The following is a 20,681-nucleotide window of genomic DNA, read 5'->3' on the forward strand; positions in this document are numbered from 1 at the left end:
TTCCAAACATTCCTTAAATTGTTTTTGCTCCTTTCTTGGGTTGGGGGCGCTGTGAGCAGGAAGAGGATGTACTGTCACCCAATTAGGAGATCCCACTTTGCTAAGCCCATCAGCCTAGTTGCCAGTGCTGCGTGAAGAGTGGATTTTTGCTTTGTCATTCTGACTCTGGCGGTTTGCCCGCCCATTCAGAGGAGGGCGTGGCTTCTCGGAGCTATTGGGAACCCGCAGCCCTTTCTCCTCAGTTTGCTTCAGTCCCGCATTGCACCGGAGCGGCAGGTGCTGGGACGTCTGAAGGAGTGCCTGGTGCCCAAGGACTCGCGTTCGTGTAAGCTTCGGGTTTACTGAAAACGGAGGAAGCCCCAAGCCCCTGGGCTGTGAGCACTCTGGGCCGAGAGCATCCTCCTGCCGGGTGCCGTGTGGATGCAGGGGACGGGGAGACGTTTGGATGCGTGTCTGAGTAGGGCCGAGGCTTCTCTAAGTCTGGTGAGCTTCTTGGCGGTGTTCATTGTTTCGCCCGAATGGGTGAAAGCTTGGCGTGTTGGTAGGTGAGACCGGCCCCCTGTCGGCTGGTGGTTTCCTGTCTCTAGCTCTTCTTTATAGAGACGGTTTGCAGAATATCGGAGAAAATGGTTTTTGTATCATTTCTTTATGCACGAGTCTTGAAATGTAGGTGATAATATGATGAATAGATTGACAGAGCCTTGTCAGCATTAAGCGAGTATAACGATTAAAGATGCCTTTCGAGGAATTTTCACACCACTGAATCCTCAGAAATGGTGAGAGTTTGGCAAATCACGTGTGTCTCCGTGTGTTCAAGTGGGGAGACCAAGGCTTAGACTCCTGTGACTTTACCTAGGCTGTTAAAGGAGACAACTAAGAGGAACCGGTGCTTATCTCACTGTATCAGGCAGTACAGGGTAGGGGTTAAAGGCTACACTGCACTGCCTGGTTTGAATCCTGGCTCTGCTGTTGACTGACTAGCTGCTTGAATTTGGGTAGGGAAGCTTTTCTGTGCCTCAGTTTCCCTATTTGTGAAATGGACCTGATTGGACCTACTTCAACAGGGTAGTTATGAAGATTAAGTATTAACATATGCAAAGCACTACAGAATCGTTAGCTGCTATTATTATTGTTATTGTCAAACAACTGTACTTTTGGTGTGGTTTTTGTCTCATGAATGGACCTGATGTCAGTATAACTAGAGTCTATTTTTAATTCTCACTGACTCATTCTCTACCTGAGTTCGCCCGTTTGTAAAATTGGACCAGTTGCACCCAGCATGTCATTTAGGGTGTTACTGTATTATTTCAAGGTTCTCAAATAAAAGCACCCCAAGTGGGCAGTGTTCTTAATTCTGCCTCGAGGTTTCAAATTTAAGAGAAACTTTGGAAGTTGGTTTTTTGTCATTCTGTGTATACGATGCAGAGTTTAAAGGAAGATTAAGTTGGGAGGTGTTTTATAAAAGCTGAGATAATTGTGCCTTAAGCTTGCTTTTGAGGCTTTTCCGAATTCCGGACATAGTGGGGAAGTGGGACGTGTATTTTAGTGAGACTTGCTCTTCTTCCAGTCCGGCCGGAATCGTGGGGTTTGTAGTTGGCCTCGAGGCCACGTTTCCAGCCCTCGTGTAGGTGCGCCGGTCCGGGAGCCGAGCCGGTGGCGGGCCTTAGTCAAGGTCAGGGCCGGGGCTGGGGCCTGGGCGGTCGCCCTGGCGAGTGCAGTTTGGGACGTGGAAGCCCCGCCCCCGCCGCGCACTTCCCGCCGTGGCCCCGGGCGGAAAGACTGACCGGATCTGCTCTACTTTTGCGCCACAGAGAACGGGCGGAGCCTCGAGGGAGCGCTCTGCGAACTGACCTGGGAAACCGAACTGACCTGGGAAACCGACGTACCGTTGTGTTTGTGAAACGGAGAAAGCTAGGCGGCCATGGTCCAACCCTGAAGGTAGGTGGGGGACCTTAATGTCTCTTTTGCCGCCTGAACTGCGAATGAGCTCATCGATCCGGTCGTGGTCTCAAAGCCAGGGTGGTTGTGAGCGAACCTCCAAACGGAGCACATCCTTAGAAAACGACAGAGAAACGTGAGGGCCAGCTCACGTGTTAATCGACGTGGATGAGACACACATTTCAGAAGTGGGAAGCTTGGAAGGGCAGACGGACCTATTTTCATCTTTTAAAATAGGTTTTTTAAAGTGTCCTTTTTTCTTTCCTTCCCAGTAAATCCAAATAACTTAAAATTTTTTAGCAGCAGTGTAAACTGCTGAAAGTGAGTCGTTTAGAGACGTACTGAGAAAAGTGGGTCAGGAAATGCTTTATCTTTGTCCGTCCCTATCGTCTTCCTCTTTAATTCTCGGGGAGGGAAACCCAGAAACCCCAGGCTCAGGGGAGAGCAACCAGCAAGCTCCTAGAGTGAGTTCATTTCCCTTCAGGTATCTCTTTTCTAGCCCAGAGTTAACAACTGGGTAGAGGGAAAGAAGAGAAAGAAATCTTTCCTTTGGGTGGTGGTGAGCCTGGTGGCAGTCCTCCCTTAGGACCCTCCACTGAGGGGTGGATGGGTCATGGCCTGCCATACAGGCAAGATGCTGGGAGGCTGGGTGCACATTTAGGGGGGGATATGCGACGTGTGTGGCCAGGTTAGAAAGCCTCAGAATCCCATCACCTTGATACATCTGCTTTCACTTTTGCTGATTTTTTTTGTCCTCCTTGTCTGTTTGTATCAATGTAATGTTTAAGAACTGGATCTCATACTTGAACATTGCCGCCTTAGTAGTAAGCCTGAGGCCTCAGTTAAATGTAACAGTGTATTTAGATGTGTGTGTGTTTAGGAAGGTTATAACAATTTGTATTTTTATTTACTACCTTTTCTTTTAAAAGAATCTTATTTATTACCTTTTTGAAAAATGGGTATAAGAAATGGAGATAGACTTCAAAGACAAATAGTAAATTAATGGAAAATAATTAAAGGAGATTAAGGCTTTTAGCTTGATATAAAATACACTGTGTTACTCAGACCTTTAATTTGCAAGTAAAATGAGACAAAGTCCTGTTAATATTCTTTCCTGTCTGATCTTTTCTCCGCCTGTGTCGTCATAAATTTGCACTTAAAAAGCTGTATAGGCATTTGATCTTTATATAAATTCTACACATGGTCCTAGTTTTAACACCAGTGGGAGTAAAAAAGTAAAATCACTTTTTTATAAGCTTTGCACCCACTTTATTGGTAAGATCTGATGTTTTCAATTCTATATGATGATAGTTAATTTCAGACATTTAGTGAGGTGCAATGCCATGAATGAAAAGCCTACCACCGTTATAATTAAATTTTAAAAAATGATTTAGTACATCTCTTTTTAAGTAAACTTACCAGTCTCCTTTGTATCATTTGATATATTTTTGGTTTTTAATGAGTACTAAGATATGGAAGAAGACACAACAAGGTAAGGCTACTGCTTTGAAATGTTTGTGAATTTCTAGATAATTGTTGCCCACATTTGGGACTAAATATGGTAGGTCTTGAAATTCTTTAGGGAACATTGGGTTTGAGTGGAGAAAGGCATTTATTTAGTGGAGAATTGAGTGCTTATAGGATTAGTGTTACAATCCTGAAGTCCACACCTTAAAAAAGGTTAAGATTTCCTGCTTTAGTTGCAACCTAAATAATGGAGAGGGAGGGAGCTCCTTAAAACATGTGCTTTTCTTTTCTCCTCTTAATATTGTTTCCTCCTTCGTCTTCCTTTCTCCTCAATAAATAGCAGCAGCAGCAAAACCTACCTTGTTTTCACAGTGTACTATGGAAGACCAGGGAGTACAGCCCTACTACAAGGAACTGATAAATTAGATGACTACCTACAGGATGAAGGCTTTAAAGAAGTGCCTTTCAAAAAACTGTAGACTATGGACCACCTGCACAGAGTCCCCTGGAGTGCTTGTTAAACACACATGCTTGGGCTTTACCTGAGATCTTGTTCATTGAACCCTCTGGAAGGGGCTAGGTTCTGCCTTTTAATTTATTTTAAACAAGCCTCCTCAGGTAATTCTTATGATAAATATCACGTTTGAGACTTACTTTAATGTACAAGGTAGTTTGGTCACGATTAGTTGCTAAATAATTAGAATCGAGGAAAAACAAACAAAAGATTACTATTTAATACCTAAAAGGTGTTAGTTAGAAGATGGCAAATAGTAACTCAACAGGCAAGTAACACTTTCTACCTGAATAGAAAAATGGGGAACTGTGCTATCTGTGGTCAGGGCTTGCATGTCCACGTGTGAAATTAGCACTAGCTAGCTACTCAATTCTAAGAACTATGAATATAGTTCCTGTTGCACAAAGACATACGGCTTTCATAAACATTTTAGTTTTTACGAGCAAGCTTGCAAATTTTCCTACGGGGACTCTTTATTATATGTAAATCAGTGTCTCCAGGATTCCAGAGTTTTGAAACCACTCATATAAAATGAATGCCTGTCGGTGGTATTGAGGGGTAAAGCAAAGTGAGTGAAAAAGTGCTTATTGGAATACAAAGTGCCAGACATAGTTAAGACTTCAGTAGTTTGAGATAATAATCTTGGGAGATGAAGACTAAAACTTGCAACATGGGACTTAATTTCTTCCAGGCAATAATAGGAGGGAAGACGGACACAAAGCGGTGCATGATTAACATCCAAGGGAATTATGGAGCCAGTGTGGGAGGAGCTCAGAGGTGATGGTGTTGTGGTCAGGCTGGGGGCCCCCCACGTTCTGGGCCCGGGGTAGGCACTGAAACAGGCAGGTCTCCTTTCAAGCCTAACTTCTAAAAGTTAGCAGAAACCAGACTCCTAACTGAATAGACATCGGGAAATGAGTGGTAATTTAATAACTCTCTGACCATTCCCTTTCTTTCTTAATACTCTACCAAAACGGGCAGAAAACTTGATTCTCTCCTCAGATAATTCCTTCCGGGGAGATGAGTAGTGTATGTGCTTTTTGGCCTAGTTAAGGTTGAGGCCTAAGGAGAATTGAAGGACTGCTTTGACTCTGGTTTATTTAAGAAGGTAAAAGTAAGGACTAACAGTGTTTACAAGAGGCATAGATTGTTAGTACTGCAAATAAATTTATTTGGTGCTGATTATATAGTAAAATTTTTACTAGCTGTGAATGCATGGTGAGACCCAGTGCCTTCTCCCACTTTAACCAGGTGACAACACAAACGTCTTCTTTGCTGTCTGTCAGTCCTTGCACACTGGTGTCACTGTTCTGGTCCAGGCTTCAGATTTCCTCTCACCTTTCCTGTCTGTTCATTTACCAGGGCCTGACTGTTTCCCACACAGGTGCCTACTTCTTCTGTTAACTTTTTGCCCAGGCTATTTCGGGTACTGTTGCCTCCTACCTAAACAGTCTCTAACTGGCTGCCCACTTCTGATCTCCCTGCCCTTCCAGTCCATCTGCTGCAGAACCATCTTCCTGATTGCTTCTTTTTTTTTTTTTTTTTTCTTTTGTGGTACGCGGGCCTCTCACTGTTGTGGTCTCTCCCGTTGCGGAGCACAGGCTCCGGACGCGCAGGCTCAGCGGCCATGGCTCACGGGCCCAGCCACTCCGCGGCATGTGGGATCCTCCCGGACCGGGGCACGAACCCGTGTCCCCTGCATCGGCAGGCAGACTCTCAACCACTGCGCCACCAGGGAAGCCCCTGATTGCTTCTTTGATGCCCCCAGATCTGCATCCAGAATGAGTATATATTTCTTAACTTGGTTTTCTGTGTCCTCCAGGGTCTGGCCCCAACCTGCTTTTCTGGTGGTCTCGTGCTCTGCCCCCTTTTACCTCTACTGGAAGCTCGTGGGAATACTGTTGGAGCTGTGGTCCCTAAAATTTCCCTCCTTTGTTCTTCATTTTCTTTCCTGACTTTTCTTCCTGCTCAGACCCACTTTTCCAACTGCCGACCTGTGTCAGAGCACAAGGCCAGGTTTGCCTGTTTTCTCCCTCCTCTGCTCCCGCAGCACTCCCACAAATCCCTGTCTCTGGGAAAGGAGGAGTCCTGCCAATATCAGAAGTGAAGAGTTAGACTTATTCCTTGTGCCTGTGATTCTGGACCTGCCCTAGAGCTCATCACATATTTAAATGAATGTCTGTCAATGATAGCAGCCACCATTTATTGAACGTCTACTGTGTGCTGGCCTCTAAATGCTCTGGCACCTAGTTGATTGAAATCCTCCCAGTAGTAGTCCTGTGAAGGAGGTGGTGTGATCCAGTTTTACAGATGAGCAAATGGAGGCCCTCAGAACTTGAGTATGCCCAGATGACACAGCTAGTAAAGCAGCAGAGCCGGGATGAAGCGCAGGCCTGTCTGTAAAGTTCACTCTGGTGTTCTCACGCTTCTGGCACTTGGCTCTGTGTTATCACTATTGGGATGCGTGCCTGATCTCCCTGGTGTGATCGTGTGCTCGTGATTCATGGCTGAGCCCATGCAAATCTTGGTATTCCTAGCATAGCTCTGGCAAATTGGCGTTTGTGCATAGCATGCTTGCTGAGTGGAACTGCATTCCTCTGTGCCTGCTAAATTATACCCTCCTTTAGGATGAAAATGGTTTATCTTCCATGTGTTATTTTAACACCTAGTATGCACTCAGTAAATACCTGTGGAATGAATGGTTGATGGTAGGGCCGGAGGACTGACTTCAGTGAGGGATTTAGCTACAAGGTGTCTGATTTGGTGAAAGTGGACTGTCTCTGTTAGCGATTAAGCCCTAAGTATAATAGTTCAGGAGAGGTTCTAGGCAGCATATAAAGCAGTTTAGACATTTAAAAGAGCTGTGTGAGAGCGGCATTGTCCATCTTCAGTTTATGTAGCTGTGTCCAGGTCAGTTGAGAAGAAAGTCACATTATGTCTATTTAGCTACTGTTTATTGAGCCCCTGTGTTCTCGATGTTGGGCTAGGCTCTGTCTTTGTTATCTCTAACTCAAGTCTGTAGGGCAATGTGTATATTTTAAAATACCTTTGTCAACAGATGTTTGTATATGATTTTTTACAAAGAGTCGTGGCCGCTCTGTATGACAGAGAAGACATAGGACAGAAGACATTTACAAAAGAGGAAACTCAAACTCCGAAGAAAGCACTAGTGTTGATTTTAACCCAGGGCTCCAGAGCTGAGTTTTTTCAAGGCTGCCTCCTTTAGAAGCCGAATACCCAGTGCTTTCCTACCCTTAGTCTATCAAAATGATGCTCCTGATCATTGCTTGCTTCTGAGGTGTCCCAAGAGAGTTGACAATGCCTCTTACAGCGGGAAGGGTTCTGTTCTCATCTCACACCCTTGTTTATGTTAGTTCTTCAGGCTTGGCAAGTCAGCCGGCACTTGGTTTTCTGAAGTGTCAGTTAAATATATGACTTTCAACCACAGAGCAAGGGTGGAGGTTTTTTATACGCTAAAGTATTTCAGTGGGCAGGTCCAAATTATTTTGTGGGGCTTGACTGTCATTTTACCTTTTACTTCAGCTAACAGTAAAGCCTTCTTATTTGAATAGAACAGTTATTCAAAGCCTCTTTTAGATACCAGGTTTCTTCAGAGAATCTGCTGAAGTCCAAGGAGCCATTTATGAGAAAAATATACATAAAGAATTGTGCGGGAATTCCCCGGCAGTCCAGTGGTTAGGACTCTGGGCTTGCACTGCAGCAGGCACAGGTTCGATCCCTGGTCGAAGAGTTAAGATCCCACACGCCACGTGGCACAGCCAAAAAAAAAAAAAAAAAATTCTATGCCATTTAACTGACATTAGAATTTAAATAAACCCACACTGATAAAATAAATTTTCCCCAAAAAAAAGGAATTTTGCATATAATCTCAGACTCTTCATGGCCCTGATTCAGAATTTCTAGTAGAGTGGTTTACCCTTCAAAGTGCTATACACAGTTCCATTAGTTGAAGCCTTAGTAGGTTTTTAAAATTTATTATGTGATAAATTTCTTTTCGCTGGTATTATGATAGTGAGATATATTTCTCTGTCTTCCTTATGGATATTTAGCCTTTAAAATATTTTTCTGTTCCTAAAACAACATCCCAGGAGTGAAGAAGCTACTGGTTTGTATACACTTTTTTTTTTCCTATTTAGTGTCTAATGTTTATGAAACACTTGCTATCTTTGGGATAACTGAAGATTTAAGTACCTGCTCAATAGTTGAAAATATTGTCAAATCTGTCACGTAATTCTCATTCATTCAATACTTGCAGTAACTTTATGATGTAAGTAGTAGTATTCTCATCTTACAAATGAGGAGACTGGAGGCTGACAGGTTAAGCAACCTAAGGTAGTGCTAATAGGTCATGGTTGGAACCCAGGTTTGCCTCCTTCCACTGTCCGTGGTCTTTTCAGAAACTCATTTAAAAAACACAGATATCTGCCTTGATCATTGGAAAGTTTACCTTTAATACTGAAAAGCCAAACAAAGCAAAAATATACACACACAAACATAACCTTAAAGGAAATTCAGATGAAAGAGAACATATACCTACCATCCAGCTACTCCAGCAAATCATGCTAGGCCTTCACCACATCTCTTCACAGCTCAGTATTAAATCAATACCCTGGCAGGATGAGGGGAGAAAAACTGCTGTGAAAGGAGGAACAGAAAAGTATCAGGAGGTAGCTAACAGCAGGATAAGCATATCTTTTAGAGTGCGGGACTCAAACCTGACTGGTTCTTGGCTTTGGCTCAGAAGTCTCTTAAATATCTGTTGGTTGTAGATTAATCAGACAATAAAACCCCACTGGAAAAGATAGTGGGTGACTTTTAAAATTTGACCACAGAGAGACCTATAACCTATAACATTCATCCGTACCACCATGTTTGTGTTGAACACTAGGGGTTGTGGGAAAGAGCTTAAGAATGCTTGGAATGAATGAATCTGAACTCCTAGCAAAGGGACTGAATAATAATACTGGAGAAAAAAACCGAAGCAAAGAAGAAAGGAAATGAAGGCCCTATGGAGCCTTTAGGAGCAACTCCTGAAAGAGAAAAAGGGGGAAGAGGGAAGCTAAATTATTTTGGAGGCCAAGTTGTGTGTTAAGGGACCTGAACTAGTCTTACCGCAAGAAGAAGGAAGACTTCAGTGATTTCTTTCAAGTATTCGCACTTTTTGCCTTCTGTTAAGAGTCACAGAGAAGTTTACTGGTATAACAAATTATGTATTGCTGTGCATTCTTTTTAAGCTGCATTTATATAATTATTACTAGTAATTGGATCTCGGGTTAGAAAATCACCGTTTAGTAACTTAAGGATTCACAAGTGTAGAAATCCCATTCTTCAAATGATCAGGGAAAATCATTAGATTTGAGATTTTTATTTTGTAGCCACATCTAAACTTTGCACTCTAAAGGCAGATTTTAAAAGGCAGAGTATAATGCAAGTATGACTTTCTGAGGATGACCTAAGTTACATGTTACCAAGGTTCTTATGAGCAGGGATCTAGCAGAGAATAAATTCAGCACTGAAAATCACAACTTAGTAATATGATGCTGGTCTTGATGTGTGCTATTGCTCCGAGCAAGTTGTGTGGGCTGTTATCTCCTGTGACATCCCTATAAATGATTTATTAGTAATACTTTATAAGTAGGTTGGGAGAATTAATTTATTTTTCTAAGGCATTTAAAAATTGTTTGATGAAAGGCTCTGTATGGAGCAAATTGGTGTCAGTCTGTTTTCCGTCCTCTGAGCCAGGAGAAAATAGGCACCTTAGGGTGGGAAGGTTGGCTTATCTTTTGGAGTTCTTTTATAAACCGCTTTTATTGAATTTGAAATGGATATCAGAAGCTCCCAAGAATATGGTTAACTATAAAAGCAAACTTTTCTGGAGTTGGAACTTGGAACTATGTATTTTCATCAAAGATTTAAAACGGGTAAGTATTAGTTTGTAATTGGCCAGACTTGGGGGTAAAATATGGCCCTTTGATGATCCTGGTCCCCAACTTTGTGTTTATCTTTTTCTTCATTTCAGAGAAGAGGTAAGGCTGACTTTCTGAAAAGCAGTCAACTTTACTTTAAAAGAAAAAATTTATTTTTGCCTGCGTTGGGTCTTCGTTGCTGTGCGCGGGCTTTCTCTAGTTGTGGTGCACGGGCTTCTTGTTGCCGTGGCTTCTCTTGTGGAACACAGGCTCTAGGCACGTGGGCTCAGTAGTGTGGCTCGCGGGCTCTAGAGCACAGGCTCAGTAGTTGTGGCGCATGGGCTTAGTTGCTCCGTGGCATGGGGGATCTTCCTGGACCAGGGCTCGAACCTGTGTCCCCTGCACTGGCAGGCAGATTCTTAACCACTGCGCCCCCAGGGAAGTCCCAACTTTTATTGTCAATGTGTAAGATCTATTTCTTCCATTAATCTGTGAAATCTTTTGCTCCAAATAAGTTGGCAGTAGGTGCTGGGACAAGGGTTTTCATCTACGCTTACACGTTCAAGTGTGCATACTCAAATGCCTCCATGTGAAAATAGCTTGCTTGGAAGATTTATAACCAAATTCTTGCTTTAGGGAAGCTAACAGTCTAATAGGGCAGGGTAATGGACATGCACAAGTAACAGTACTGCATGCTGTTTTTGAAAAATGCATGTTTCTTTCTGAATTTTACCCCTACTTAAAAAGAATAATGGTGAACGAAGAGTAATATAACTATTTTGAAGTAACTTAACATGAGGCTTGGCTGTTCATGTATTTGCAAGAAACTTTATGCTAATGTCAAAGAAAATGAACCAGTGTAGATGCATAGGAAGGAAGGTAGGGCCAGTATACTTCCTGGTGCCTTGAAAGCGCAGCTTCAGATGCAATGTGGTGGTCTCTCTCCCTCTGCTTCCCCTCATGTGACTGATGAGCTGAGACCTTTCTCCAACTGTACGTGATTCCCTAGTGAACTAGGGGGTGTATTTTTCCAACATACATTAGTCACCCTACTTACAGCATTCACGTTCATATCCTTATAACAGATTGTGTTTAAAATCTTCACAGATTTCTCACCTTTTAGGGTTCAGATTTACTATCCACTCGGAGTCTGTGACCCTTACTTTTGGCAAGCTTCCAAACAGCTCTTTGGCGGAGACCCTGTCCACTTTATTCTTGTACCCTTGGGTGGCGCAGCACCAGAGATCGCTTGCGTAACGCGGGGGGACGGGGGGCGGGGGTGGGAGTGGGGTAGGGTAGCGCACCTTCGCGCATGCGCCAGTCCGGACCCTGGCTTACCCGGTGACCCCGCCCCCCACTGGGGTAGGTTAGAGAGTATTTGGCTTTTGAAGGTTTTGAGGGCCCGCCTAGGTAATTAACACAATTTACATTAGTATAATGAAGACAGAGTTCCAAGCAACCACCTTGCAAATGGACCCTGAGAGTTCAGCCTATCTGTAATGGAGATACTGCAGGCCACGATCCTTGGCTTTGTGAGCTGTTTATAATTTAGCCAGATTTAGTACCCCCCCCCCCGCAAAAAAAAGTCTTTTAATCACAGAGCGAAAAAACGCTGCCGCAACATGTGACAGCAAATGTTTTAAAGCACGGGACGTTTGGTCCCCCATAATTTTGTCATAAGATTGTCCAAGCGTTTCTTTGAAAGCTAGATGACGCTGCCAGTAAACGCCAAAATAGTAGCAGTCGCTTGAACCGAGCGGTATTACTCTAGGGTGGGGGTGGGACCCATTCTCGCGCGCGTTCTGCGCCGGCCGGGGGCTTGTTCGCGAACACTGAGGGGTCTGGGCTCCGTGGGGCGGGGCCGCCGGGACTCCGCTAGTGCGCATGGGCAGGCGTCCTTCTCCGCCCCGGGGGACCCCTTGTTTCCGCCGTTGGCCGAAACACTGCGAAGACCGTTACCTGAGCGCTACCGGTCGCCGACATGGCTGAGGAAAATGATTGCCTGATGGGAGACGTAGAGAAGGGCGAGGAGCCGATGGTGACCATTACCGGTGGTGCGTACTCTGGGAAGCAGGCGGCGGCGGGGGAGGCGGCGGCGGCGGAGGAGCCGATGAAGGTGGAAGGGGCGGCGGGGGCTGATGCCTGCTCTGACGACCTCAGCTGTGGGGAGGCCGGCATCGACCCAAGCCTGCTGGAGCTGGTGGATGAGGAGAAATGCCGGAGTATCCGCAAGCAGTACCGGCAGCTCATCTATAACGTCCAGCAGAACCGTGATGACATAGTGAACACGTCGAGCGAGTCCTTAACCGAGGCTCTCGAAGAAGCCAATGTCCTGTTTGATGCAGTGAGTCGAACGAGAGAAGCGGCCCTCGACGCTCAGTTTCTTGTTTTGGCTTCTGATTTGGGTAAAGAAAAAGCAAAGCAGCTAAACTCTGACATGAGCCTTTTTAATCAGGTGGCATTTTGTGATTTTCTGCTTATATTTGTGGGTCTAAACTGGATGGAAGATGATGGACGAGATGCGCTGAGTGACTGTGATGATAATATAGCTCGCTCTTTTTGGGAGACAGTACAAAAGGAAGCAACGTCGTGGATGCTGCAAGCTGAAACATTCCACTTTATTTTCGGTTCATTCAAATCAGAGCCTTCTGCGCGGAAGCCCCGACTTGAGCCCCGGAAAAAAGTTAACAGAATGGAAGAAAACGGGGATATGCCTACAAAACTGAGGAAGCTGGACCTGAGTAGTAATCAAGAAGCGACAGAAAAAGAAGTAGAAAGAATCTTGGGATTGTTGCAAACGTACTTTCGAAAGTATCCTGATACTCCCGTGTCCTATTTTGAGTTTGTGATTGACCCAAACTCTTTCTCTCGTACTGTGGAGAATATATTTTATGTTTCTTTCATTATAAGGGATGGTTTTGCAAGAATAAGGCTTGACCAAGACAGGCTGCCAATATTGGAGCCCATTAATATTAACCGCGTGGGTGAGGGGAATGATTCCAGTTCCCATGGCAGGAAACAAGGAGTTATATCTTTGAGTTTACAGGACTGGAAAAATATTGTGGCAACTTTTGAAATTTCAGAGGCCATGATCTCAAACTCGTACTAAAGATTTTTTTCTTAGTGTAGGAGACATTTTGTGGCTTTTCTTAAGCATCTCAAAATGGAGAGTAAAATCCAGACAGAAGCACACATTGTATCTCTAGTAAAGTGAAAAAGTATTTTCAAGAACATCAGAAATTGTTTCACTGTGCGGTGTATTTTTCTTGGTAGTTTATAAAGTTGTCATGATCTTCTGTTGCTAAAAAAAATTCACTGGCATGTTCATGGGAAATTTTTTTTGAATGCTCCTTAAGACTTTAATAATAAAAGTCAGTTTTGAATTCCATAAATTAAAAGGTATTTGATAATTTTCCAAAAAAACTTAGTTATGGTGCTCTGTGATACTTACTGCCTTGCTTCCTCTGCTCCAGGGAACCACAGGAATCCCCAGTGGGGCTCTTGACCAGGTTGCGGGGAAGAGTGGGTGGAAAAAATGGTCAAGGAAGACTGTCTGTAGGGCAGAACCTAAGTGACGTTAATACTGTAAGGAAAAAAAAAAAATTCAGATGCCATGCTTCATTGCAAAGAAGACTCAGTAATATTAATGAGTGGGTATCCATATTCTAAATAATTTCTCCTGTGATTGGACTCAACAAAAGTAGAATATCTCTACTGTAGTAGGTGAGCCATCAACTAAATGCTGAAAGGCGAGTAGGAATTGGTCAAAGGTAAGGAAGGTAGTCTCGCGGAGAAATATGGAGGCCAAATACATGGAATTGTGAGAAGTTACGGCTCCAGAGAGACCTGTAAGATTTTTTTTTGGAAGACTACTCCATTTGAATGTTATACTGGGCAAAAATTGGCATACCTCATCTGTTAGTGTCCTCAGGAGTAGAAGGTAACCTTTGCCAGATTATTTCAAACACAGAATCTTTTAACATCCAGTTAACAGTCTCTGTGTACTTGCTTCATTTCTTCTCTGGCCCCTAGCTTCCCTTTGTAATTTCTGCTGATACAGAGTGTCCCTCAGAATCAGTGATATTTCATCATGTTAACAGCTTTGAATATTTGTTCCCAACTCCATTTTGATTTCTTAGGTAGGGCTTTAAATGCCTGGAAACTTCCTGTTTAAACTGAAATATATGATTAATTAATCCAAGTTTTCTTTATTTTCTTCACTTAGGATAAAGCCATAAAGGCTTTTTAGTGTTGCTTGTAATTGTTTTAAGAATATAAATTACCGCCTTATTTGGACGCTACTGCTGAAAATTTGGGTCTTTAAGAAAACAAGTTTTGAAGGTGTAGTGAGCATGCCTATGCTTTCCTTGATCACTTTAGAAACTAAATCTTTGGTAGCAGGGGTCTTGCCATTAAATCTTATTTGGCAAGTGGATAAGTATCTGCTTTGCATAGCAGTAATGATAAACTTTCCCACTAAGTCTAAACGTAGTACAGGGAAGGGAAATCCAAAGACTAAATGAATGACTTCGAGATCAAGAGAAGATTGAGATTGAGAGGTTCTTCAGTAACAGTGGAGGTTTTTAGCAAAAATAGAAATTTCTCATGAAACTGGGCCAATTATTTTCTAAAGTAGTCAATTTTTCCCCTTTTTTATATGAAGGGATGCTTACCCTTCCCAGTGTCTACCACCCTGTGATCTAGCAATTGTGGAAGCATCATTTGGTCTCTGATCCTCCCTTTAGCATACCTCTACCAACCGGGTTCCTTAGGTTTTCCAGAACTTTGCTGTTTGGGGAAAAGATAATCTTAGTGATAGCAAAAAGATCTTGCCTCAGGTCTACTCACCACCAGTTCTCTCTTTAAACGCCAAGTGCCTTTACTAGGAGTGTTTGAAACTTAGTGATGACTAAAAGCATTAACAGAATGTGGAGGTTTGGGAGGAAGGTAATCTTCTGGGTCTTCTCTAAAGTAATAATAGCTGTTAACATTAAATCAGGTTGACCACTTGTTTCTACTTTTAATTGGTTGTCATGACACATAGATTGCCTCATCACTTGGAAATTAAAACGATTGTTTACCTTGAAGAAAAAAGGAAAATTGACCAATAGATAACTCATTTATAGAGATTAGATATGAACCAAGCTGCAAGTCTGCTGATTTCCCACTAATAGAGTGCCTTATATTTCGCAGGTTCAGTAAAATCAGCTGAACTTCAGGAGAATATTATGGAAATCTTTTAAACTAGGATTTTGTTGTTTGACAGAACCACTCTCTGATCAAAGGACCTGGGATCAGATCCTCTGTAACATTCTAGTTGGAGACTTTGGGCAAATTATTAAACCTGCAAACCTTTAGGTTTTTTATTTGCTAAGTGGGAATAATTACCTGTTCTCTTAAATTTACAGTAAGGGTAAAATGAGAAAATGTATGTGACGAGTACTTTGAATTAATGGGTGAGGTACAGTGAGAAAAGCAAGAGATTTGTAATCATTTAGACCTGGGTATAATTATTGACTCATGGGCAAGTTTCTTAATCTCTAAGGGTTTTTTGTTTTTAATTTATTTTTTTTCTTTCTTTATTTTTGGCTGCGCTGGGTCTTCGTTGCTTCGTGCGGGCTTTCTCTTGTTGCGGTGAGCGGGGGCTACGCTTCGTTGCGGTGGCTTCTTTTGTTGCAGAGCAGGGGCTCTAGGCACACGGGCTTCAGTAGTTGTGGCTCATGGGCTCAGTAGTTGTGGCTCGCAGGCGCTAGAGCGCAGGCTCAGTAGTTGTGGCGCATGGGCTTAGTTGCTCCATGGCATGTGGGATCTTCCCGGACCAGGGCTCGAACCCGTGTCCTCTGCATTGGCAGGCGGATTCTTAACCACTGTGCCACCAGGGAAGCCCTCTAAGGGTTTCCTTATTGTCATTTCTGAAATGAGAATGGCATGTGATTAAATGGGATGATACATACCAAACACCTAGCCCAAGGTTGGGCTCGCTGTGAGCACTCATGTTAGTCCCTCACTCAGTAGTAGGTCAGCGTCAGAAAGTCCATGCTGCTGCCTCCTTCCATGGTGACGTCTCTGTCACGGTTTGTACACTTTGCTTTAAGTCTAGATGTCGTGACTTTCTCATGTTCTGGCCTTTGTTGTGGGGAAACCATTACCAAGTGATTAGAATTGGCACTTTGTTAATTCACTCAACAACTATGCCAGGCACAGCTCTAGGCACGGGGTGGGGGGGGTGGAAAGTGGTGAACTGAAAATTGCCTGTCTCTCATGGAGTTTATATTCTAATGGCTGCATTAGTTTCCTATTGCTGTTGTAAGGAACTACCATTTAGTGGCTTAAAAACGACACAAATTAATTTTCTTACGGTTCTGAAGGTTGGAAGTCTGAAATCTGTTTCTCAAGGTGTCAGCACGGCCGGTTCCTGTTGAGGCTCTGAGGAGAGAAATCTGTTTTGCCTTTTTGGAGGCCGCCTGTGTTCCTTGATACACTCACGATTGCTCCATCTTAAAGGCTGCCAGTGCGGCCTCTGCGTCTTCACGTTGATGGGACTGTAACGCAGGCCCCCTCTTCCTCCCTCCTGTAAGGGTGCTTGTGAGTAAGTTGGGCCCCGTGCGACAACCCTGGAAAATCTCCCCATCCCCAGATTCTTAAATCACATTGCCAGAAACTCTTTTACAGGTAATGGATTCACAGGATCTGGGGTTTGGACTTCAGTGTTAGGGGACCATTGTTGAGCCTGTCACAGAGTGGGAGACCACAACAATTCTGTCGGTGATGACTGCTCTGGAGAAAAACTGCTTGGAGAGCGGCTGAGAGGCTGGGTCGGGGTGGCCCCTGGGAGGAGGCATTGAAATGGCATCTGTTTGTTGTAAGCCATCTGCCAGAATACTTGGTACAGAGTGAATGTTAAATATTACTGTGGCTCTAGACATTTTAGGCACATGATAGCTGACGGGTCTAGATGGTTAACCAGAACCTCCCTGGTTCTCCTAGGAGGAAGGTAGTGTAGCAAGCATCTCTACTTCACTGACTGGGCACAAAGACAGTTCTCTGATTTGTACTCACCTCAGTATTACTGTTTGATAGTTTTCACCCAGCACCACCTGTCAGCATTGATCGAAATTTTCCCTAGGCCAGGAGTTGGCAATGTTTTTTCTCCAAAAAGCTGGGTAGTAAATATTTTAAGTTTTGTGAGCCATATGGCCTCTTTTGAAACTAGTCAACTGTGCTCTTGTTGCAAAAACAGCAGCTCTCGACAATATTGAAACAAATGGGCGTGGCTGTTTTCCAATAAAATTTTATTTATGGATACTGAAATTCGGGTTTCTTATCATTTTCATGTATCATTAAGTATTGCTCTTGATTTTTTTGTTTCCTTTATCATTTAAAAATGTTAAGAAGAGCCATTGTTAGCTCAGGGGCTGTGAAAAAAAAAAAAAACACAAAACTACAGGCCTGCTGGGTTTGCCCCTCAGGCTGTAGTTTGCCAGTTCCTGTTATAGGCCTGGGGCCCAGGCTCTTCTAGAAAGTCTGTAGCATTTAAACCATCATTTAGTTTTATTTCTTTCGTGGCCCATAATCCTCCAAAGCAGAGGCTTGAGGTATATCGCCTAGTGGATGCTGCAGCGTGCTGGCAACAGCAGTCAGATTTCAAAGGAAACAAGCAGTCAGCAGCTCGTATCGTTTGTATAATCACTGCAGACAAGGAACCCAGGCAGGAGAATTTAAGCGGTTTGCCCAGGATCACATAAGTGACAAAGTCAGGTTCAGATTTGGACTAAATCCAGGCTCCTACCCTACTATGCTACACCCCTGGTACTTTTTCAGTGTTTTCCCACAGTTTTATTTTCAGGGATGAGAAACTGAACTGAAACCCAGCCTCTCAGTATACATAACAGAGTAGGAGCTAGCACCCAGGTGTTTTATTCTAAGAATATTTTTGAACATCACATGCATGTGGAGTTGGCACCGGTGATGCAGGAATGAGACAAGATGCTTGTCCTTGTAGAGTTGACGGGATTGTGTGAAGATGCCAGCAGGGGTATCGGAGGGAGGATCCAGCCTGCTGGGCACAGTCAAGTAAAGGCTTCCAGCTAAATCCTGAAGGACAGGAAGGGGCCGAACAGTCTTCACTAAGTGCTCTGAGAACCTGTGTTAATACAGTTGCAAGAAACAGGAGAATGTTGTTTGGGAACCTTAGGGAAACAGTGGAAGAAACGGGCCTTACGATGTTGGTAAAAGAGCCTAAAGGAATGCTTTAGAAAAGGTGACATGTTTGTGAACATTGAATAAAAATAATAAAACATCGTGCAGTTGATATACTGGATCAGAATTTGATGGGAAGAGGGCATTTCAGGTGAGAGGTGACGCAGGTAAGTGCAGGGGACCACATCTGTAAAACGTGCCAGAGCTTTTTGACTTAGCCCCTTGGGCAGGCAGGTTCCCTTTTGTAGGAAAGGGGGAATTAGTGAAGGGATTTTCCCTACCAACCACGGTGCCAGTATGCTTTATCTCAGGCTCAGCAGTTGGGGGCGGGGGTGGGGTTGGGGGGAATGTTGATTTTACAAAAGGAAAAAACAGACTCCCAAGGATTAGATGATTATTAGCCCAAGTCACCTAGCCTTGAGAGTGATAGAGCAAGTATTTTCACCTAGGTCACTTCCACACCAGAGCTCATGTGTAATAGTTAAAAAAAAAAACACCTGTGCCCAAAGGATAGGAGTCATGTTTGGGGGAAAAATAAAGATGACTTACTCAGATTTTAAAGAAATCTGAATTGCTTTCAGCATTGTGCCTTTCTCGGGGAGTCTGGAGCACTGTTTTTGCTAGCGGCAAGGTGGAGGAAAGGCATTGAGAGGCCGGTGGAAGAATATACAATCTGTAAACCTCACAAACAGCTGCTGTGGGGAGGGGTGTGTATGTTTACACTGCTGTCCTTGGTTCTCAAAATGTGGTCTTCATTCTGCCCTCCCCCTTCAGGAAGTCCTTGAGGTCAGAATTATCTTAATACTAAGATGCTCTTTGCCTTTTTCACTCATTCTCTTGCAAGTCTACCATGGAGTTTTCCAGACTGAACACAGAAAAGACATAAACTGTCTTTTATCAAGACAGTCATCACAGAGAATTACAGAGATATAAAATAATGCCACTCTTCTAACTAATTAAAAATGTTTTAATCAATTGTTTATGTTTAACAATGATGTTTGATATTTAAAATTTAAAGATATTTTAATAACTTAAAATATTTTACTATTTAAGATATTAAATTTTTTTTCTTAGTTTTAGTTTCCAATATACTAAGCCCTACATTAACCAAAGCTCTAAATAATTTAAGGTTCTAAAGGGATCCTGAGACTAAAAGTTTGAGAACTCCTGTTCTTTATCAGCTTCTCTGGTCAGTAGTAACCAATATTTCAAGCAGTTGTAATTAGAGAATGGGGGGCATTTTTCTCTTGTGTCTCCTTACCCCATCTGTGTGCGACTTCCTTACACTGTGGAGGAGAGAGCTGTCTTATATTGTCTATCTTACTTTTATCTCAGGTGGGCAACCACTTCCTTGCAGTTGAATGACAGCAACTTCAGTTTTGAGTTGGATTAAAATTTTAAAACATCATGTTTAGTTCTGGGGTCAGCTGAATGCCTCAGTTGCCTGTCTTGCTGATTTTACTTTACAGAACTAAAAATGTTCAGGCTCACTCAGAGCTTTCTTTGTAAAACCTGTGTGCCCGATTGGCATAATTTGACTTAAACTTGAACCATAAGAACCCAGGTCTGATTCAAAATTTCAGTACAGAACAGATTTTTATAAACATTGGTAGAGGGAGTATGTAGCTTTCCAGCATGGCAGTGACTTTTCCTTCTTTTGTTTCAGTAGATGTGTTGGGGGAGGCGGTTATAAGAACGGGTGGTTTTTATTTAGGCAGCCAGTGATTGTGTTTTGGCACCATCTGTGTTAAGTACATGCAGATAAAATGAGGCTGAGATTAAAAATGGTTATTTTTCCAGAAGACCATCTAGCTGCATCTATTTGTTAATTCTTTTCAAACAGCAAGTCAGCCCTTCCGCTCTGAGATCAGCTAGAGAGAGGAACGCTTGTGACCTGAGCCTTATATTGCTCCTTTCATCTGAAGGGCTGTCATTACCAGATTTTTTTTCTCCCCGCAGTGCCTTGCATTGGAGGAGGAGCCTTGGCCATAACGCCAGTTGATGAATACTGGCTCTGTTTACCAGCCTCTCATGTTAGACCTTTTGTACAGACGGTCAGGGTGATGCAGTCTTGCCCCTGCTGTTGCTGGTTTCCAGGTGCCCTCCCTTCAATCCCTGAGCCGTGGCGTGCACCTGCCGTGCTGCCCGGGGGCAGCCACGGCGCCGCGCCTCCTCCACCTTTCCATACTGCACCCCCTTCTACATCCCAAGCATTCAATTCTACTGATGCTAAGCTCTGCCTTTTGTCCCCCACATCTGATGGTAGGCAGGAGAAAAATGTGCAGTCTGGGCTGGTAAATTTGGGGGCTTTTTTAATTACCAAGGTTAAAACTTGACTTAAAAAAAAAGAGAAAAACCTTTTTGTGTGCTTGTTAACAACTTTTCCAATCATTCTCTGATGTTAACAGATTTTTAAAATAAGAAATAATTTTAAATATTCACCGAAACAGTGTTCCATGCTAATATGAAATGTAACTAATGTGTTTTAAAACTAGTGGAATCAAAGGATATTTTAAAATTAAAAGTCTAACGTTTAGGGGCTTCCCTGGTGGCGCAGTGGTTGCGCGTCCGCCTGCCGATGCAGGGGAACCGGGTTCGCGCCCCGGTCTGGGAGGATCCCACATGCCGCGGAGCGG

General features: G+C 43.4%; 2 protein-coding genes across 5 annotated transcripts in view; both read left to right on the top strand.

Moving 5' to 3' along the window:
* Positions 1-217: 217 nt before the first annotated feature.
* The window catches only part of TXNRD1 (thioredoxin reductase 1), a 61,886-nt gene continuing 41,422 nt past the window's right edge, over positions 218-20,681 (top strand). For 2 of the 4 annotated variants that reach the window (XM_028490523.2, XM_007103813.4), the window contains exons 1-2: positions 218-325; positions 1,812-1,938. The gene's annotated coding sequence lies outside the window, so the exon portion shown is untranslated. Of the gene's footprint in view, positions 326-346; positions 484-1,811; positions 1,939-20,681 lie in introns of those variants that run through there. The other 2 variants (XM_028490521.2, XM_055085277.1) reach the window with 2 other exon arrangements.
* On the top strand, positions 1,947-13,090 carry EID3 (EP300 interacting inhibitor of differentiation 3). The gene has a single exon (XM_007103812.4). It carries the CDS (start codon positions 11,828-11,830, stop codon positions 12,953-12,955), a length of 1,128 nt encoding a protein of 375 aa, XP_007103874.1. The 5' UTR covers positions 1,947-11,827; the 3' UTR covers positions 12,956-13,090.

The sequence above is a fragment of the Physeter macrocephalus genome, chromosome 6, assembly GCF_002837175.3.
Source record: "Physeter macrocephalus isolate SW-GA chromosome 6, ASM283717v5, whole genome shotgun sequence".
Taxonomy (NCBI): domain Eukaryota; kingdom Metazoa; phylum Chordata; class Mammalia; order Artiodactyla; family Physeteridae; genus Physeter; species Physeter macrocephalus.

Bases quoted from the DNA above. Each gene is read 5' to 3' on its own strand.
- EID3 (XM_007103812.4), top strand. From the start codon at position 11,828: ATGGCTGAGGAAAATGATTGCCTGATGGGAGACGTAGAGAAGGGCGAG.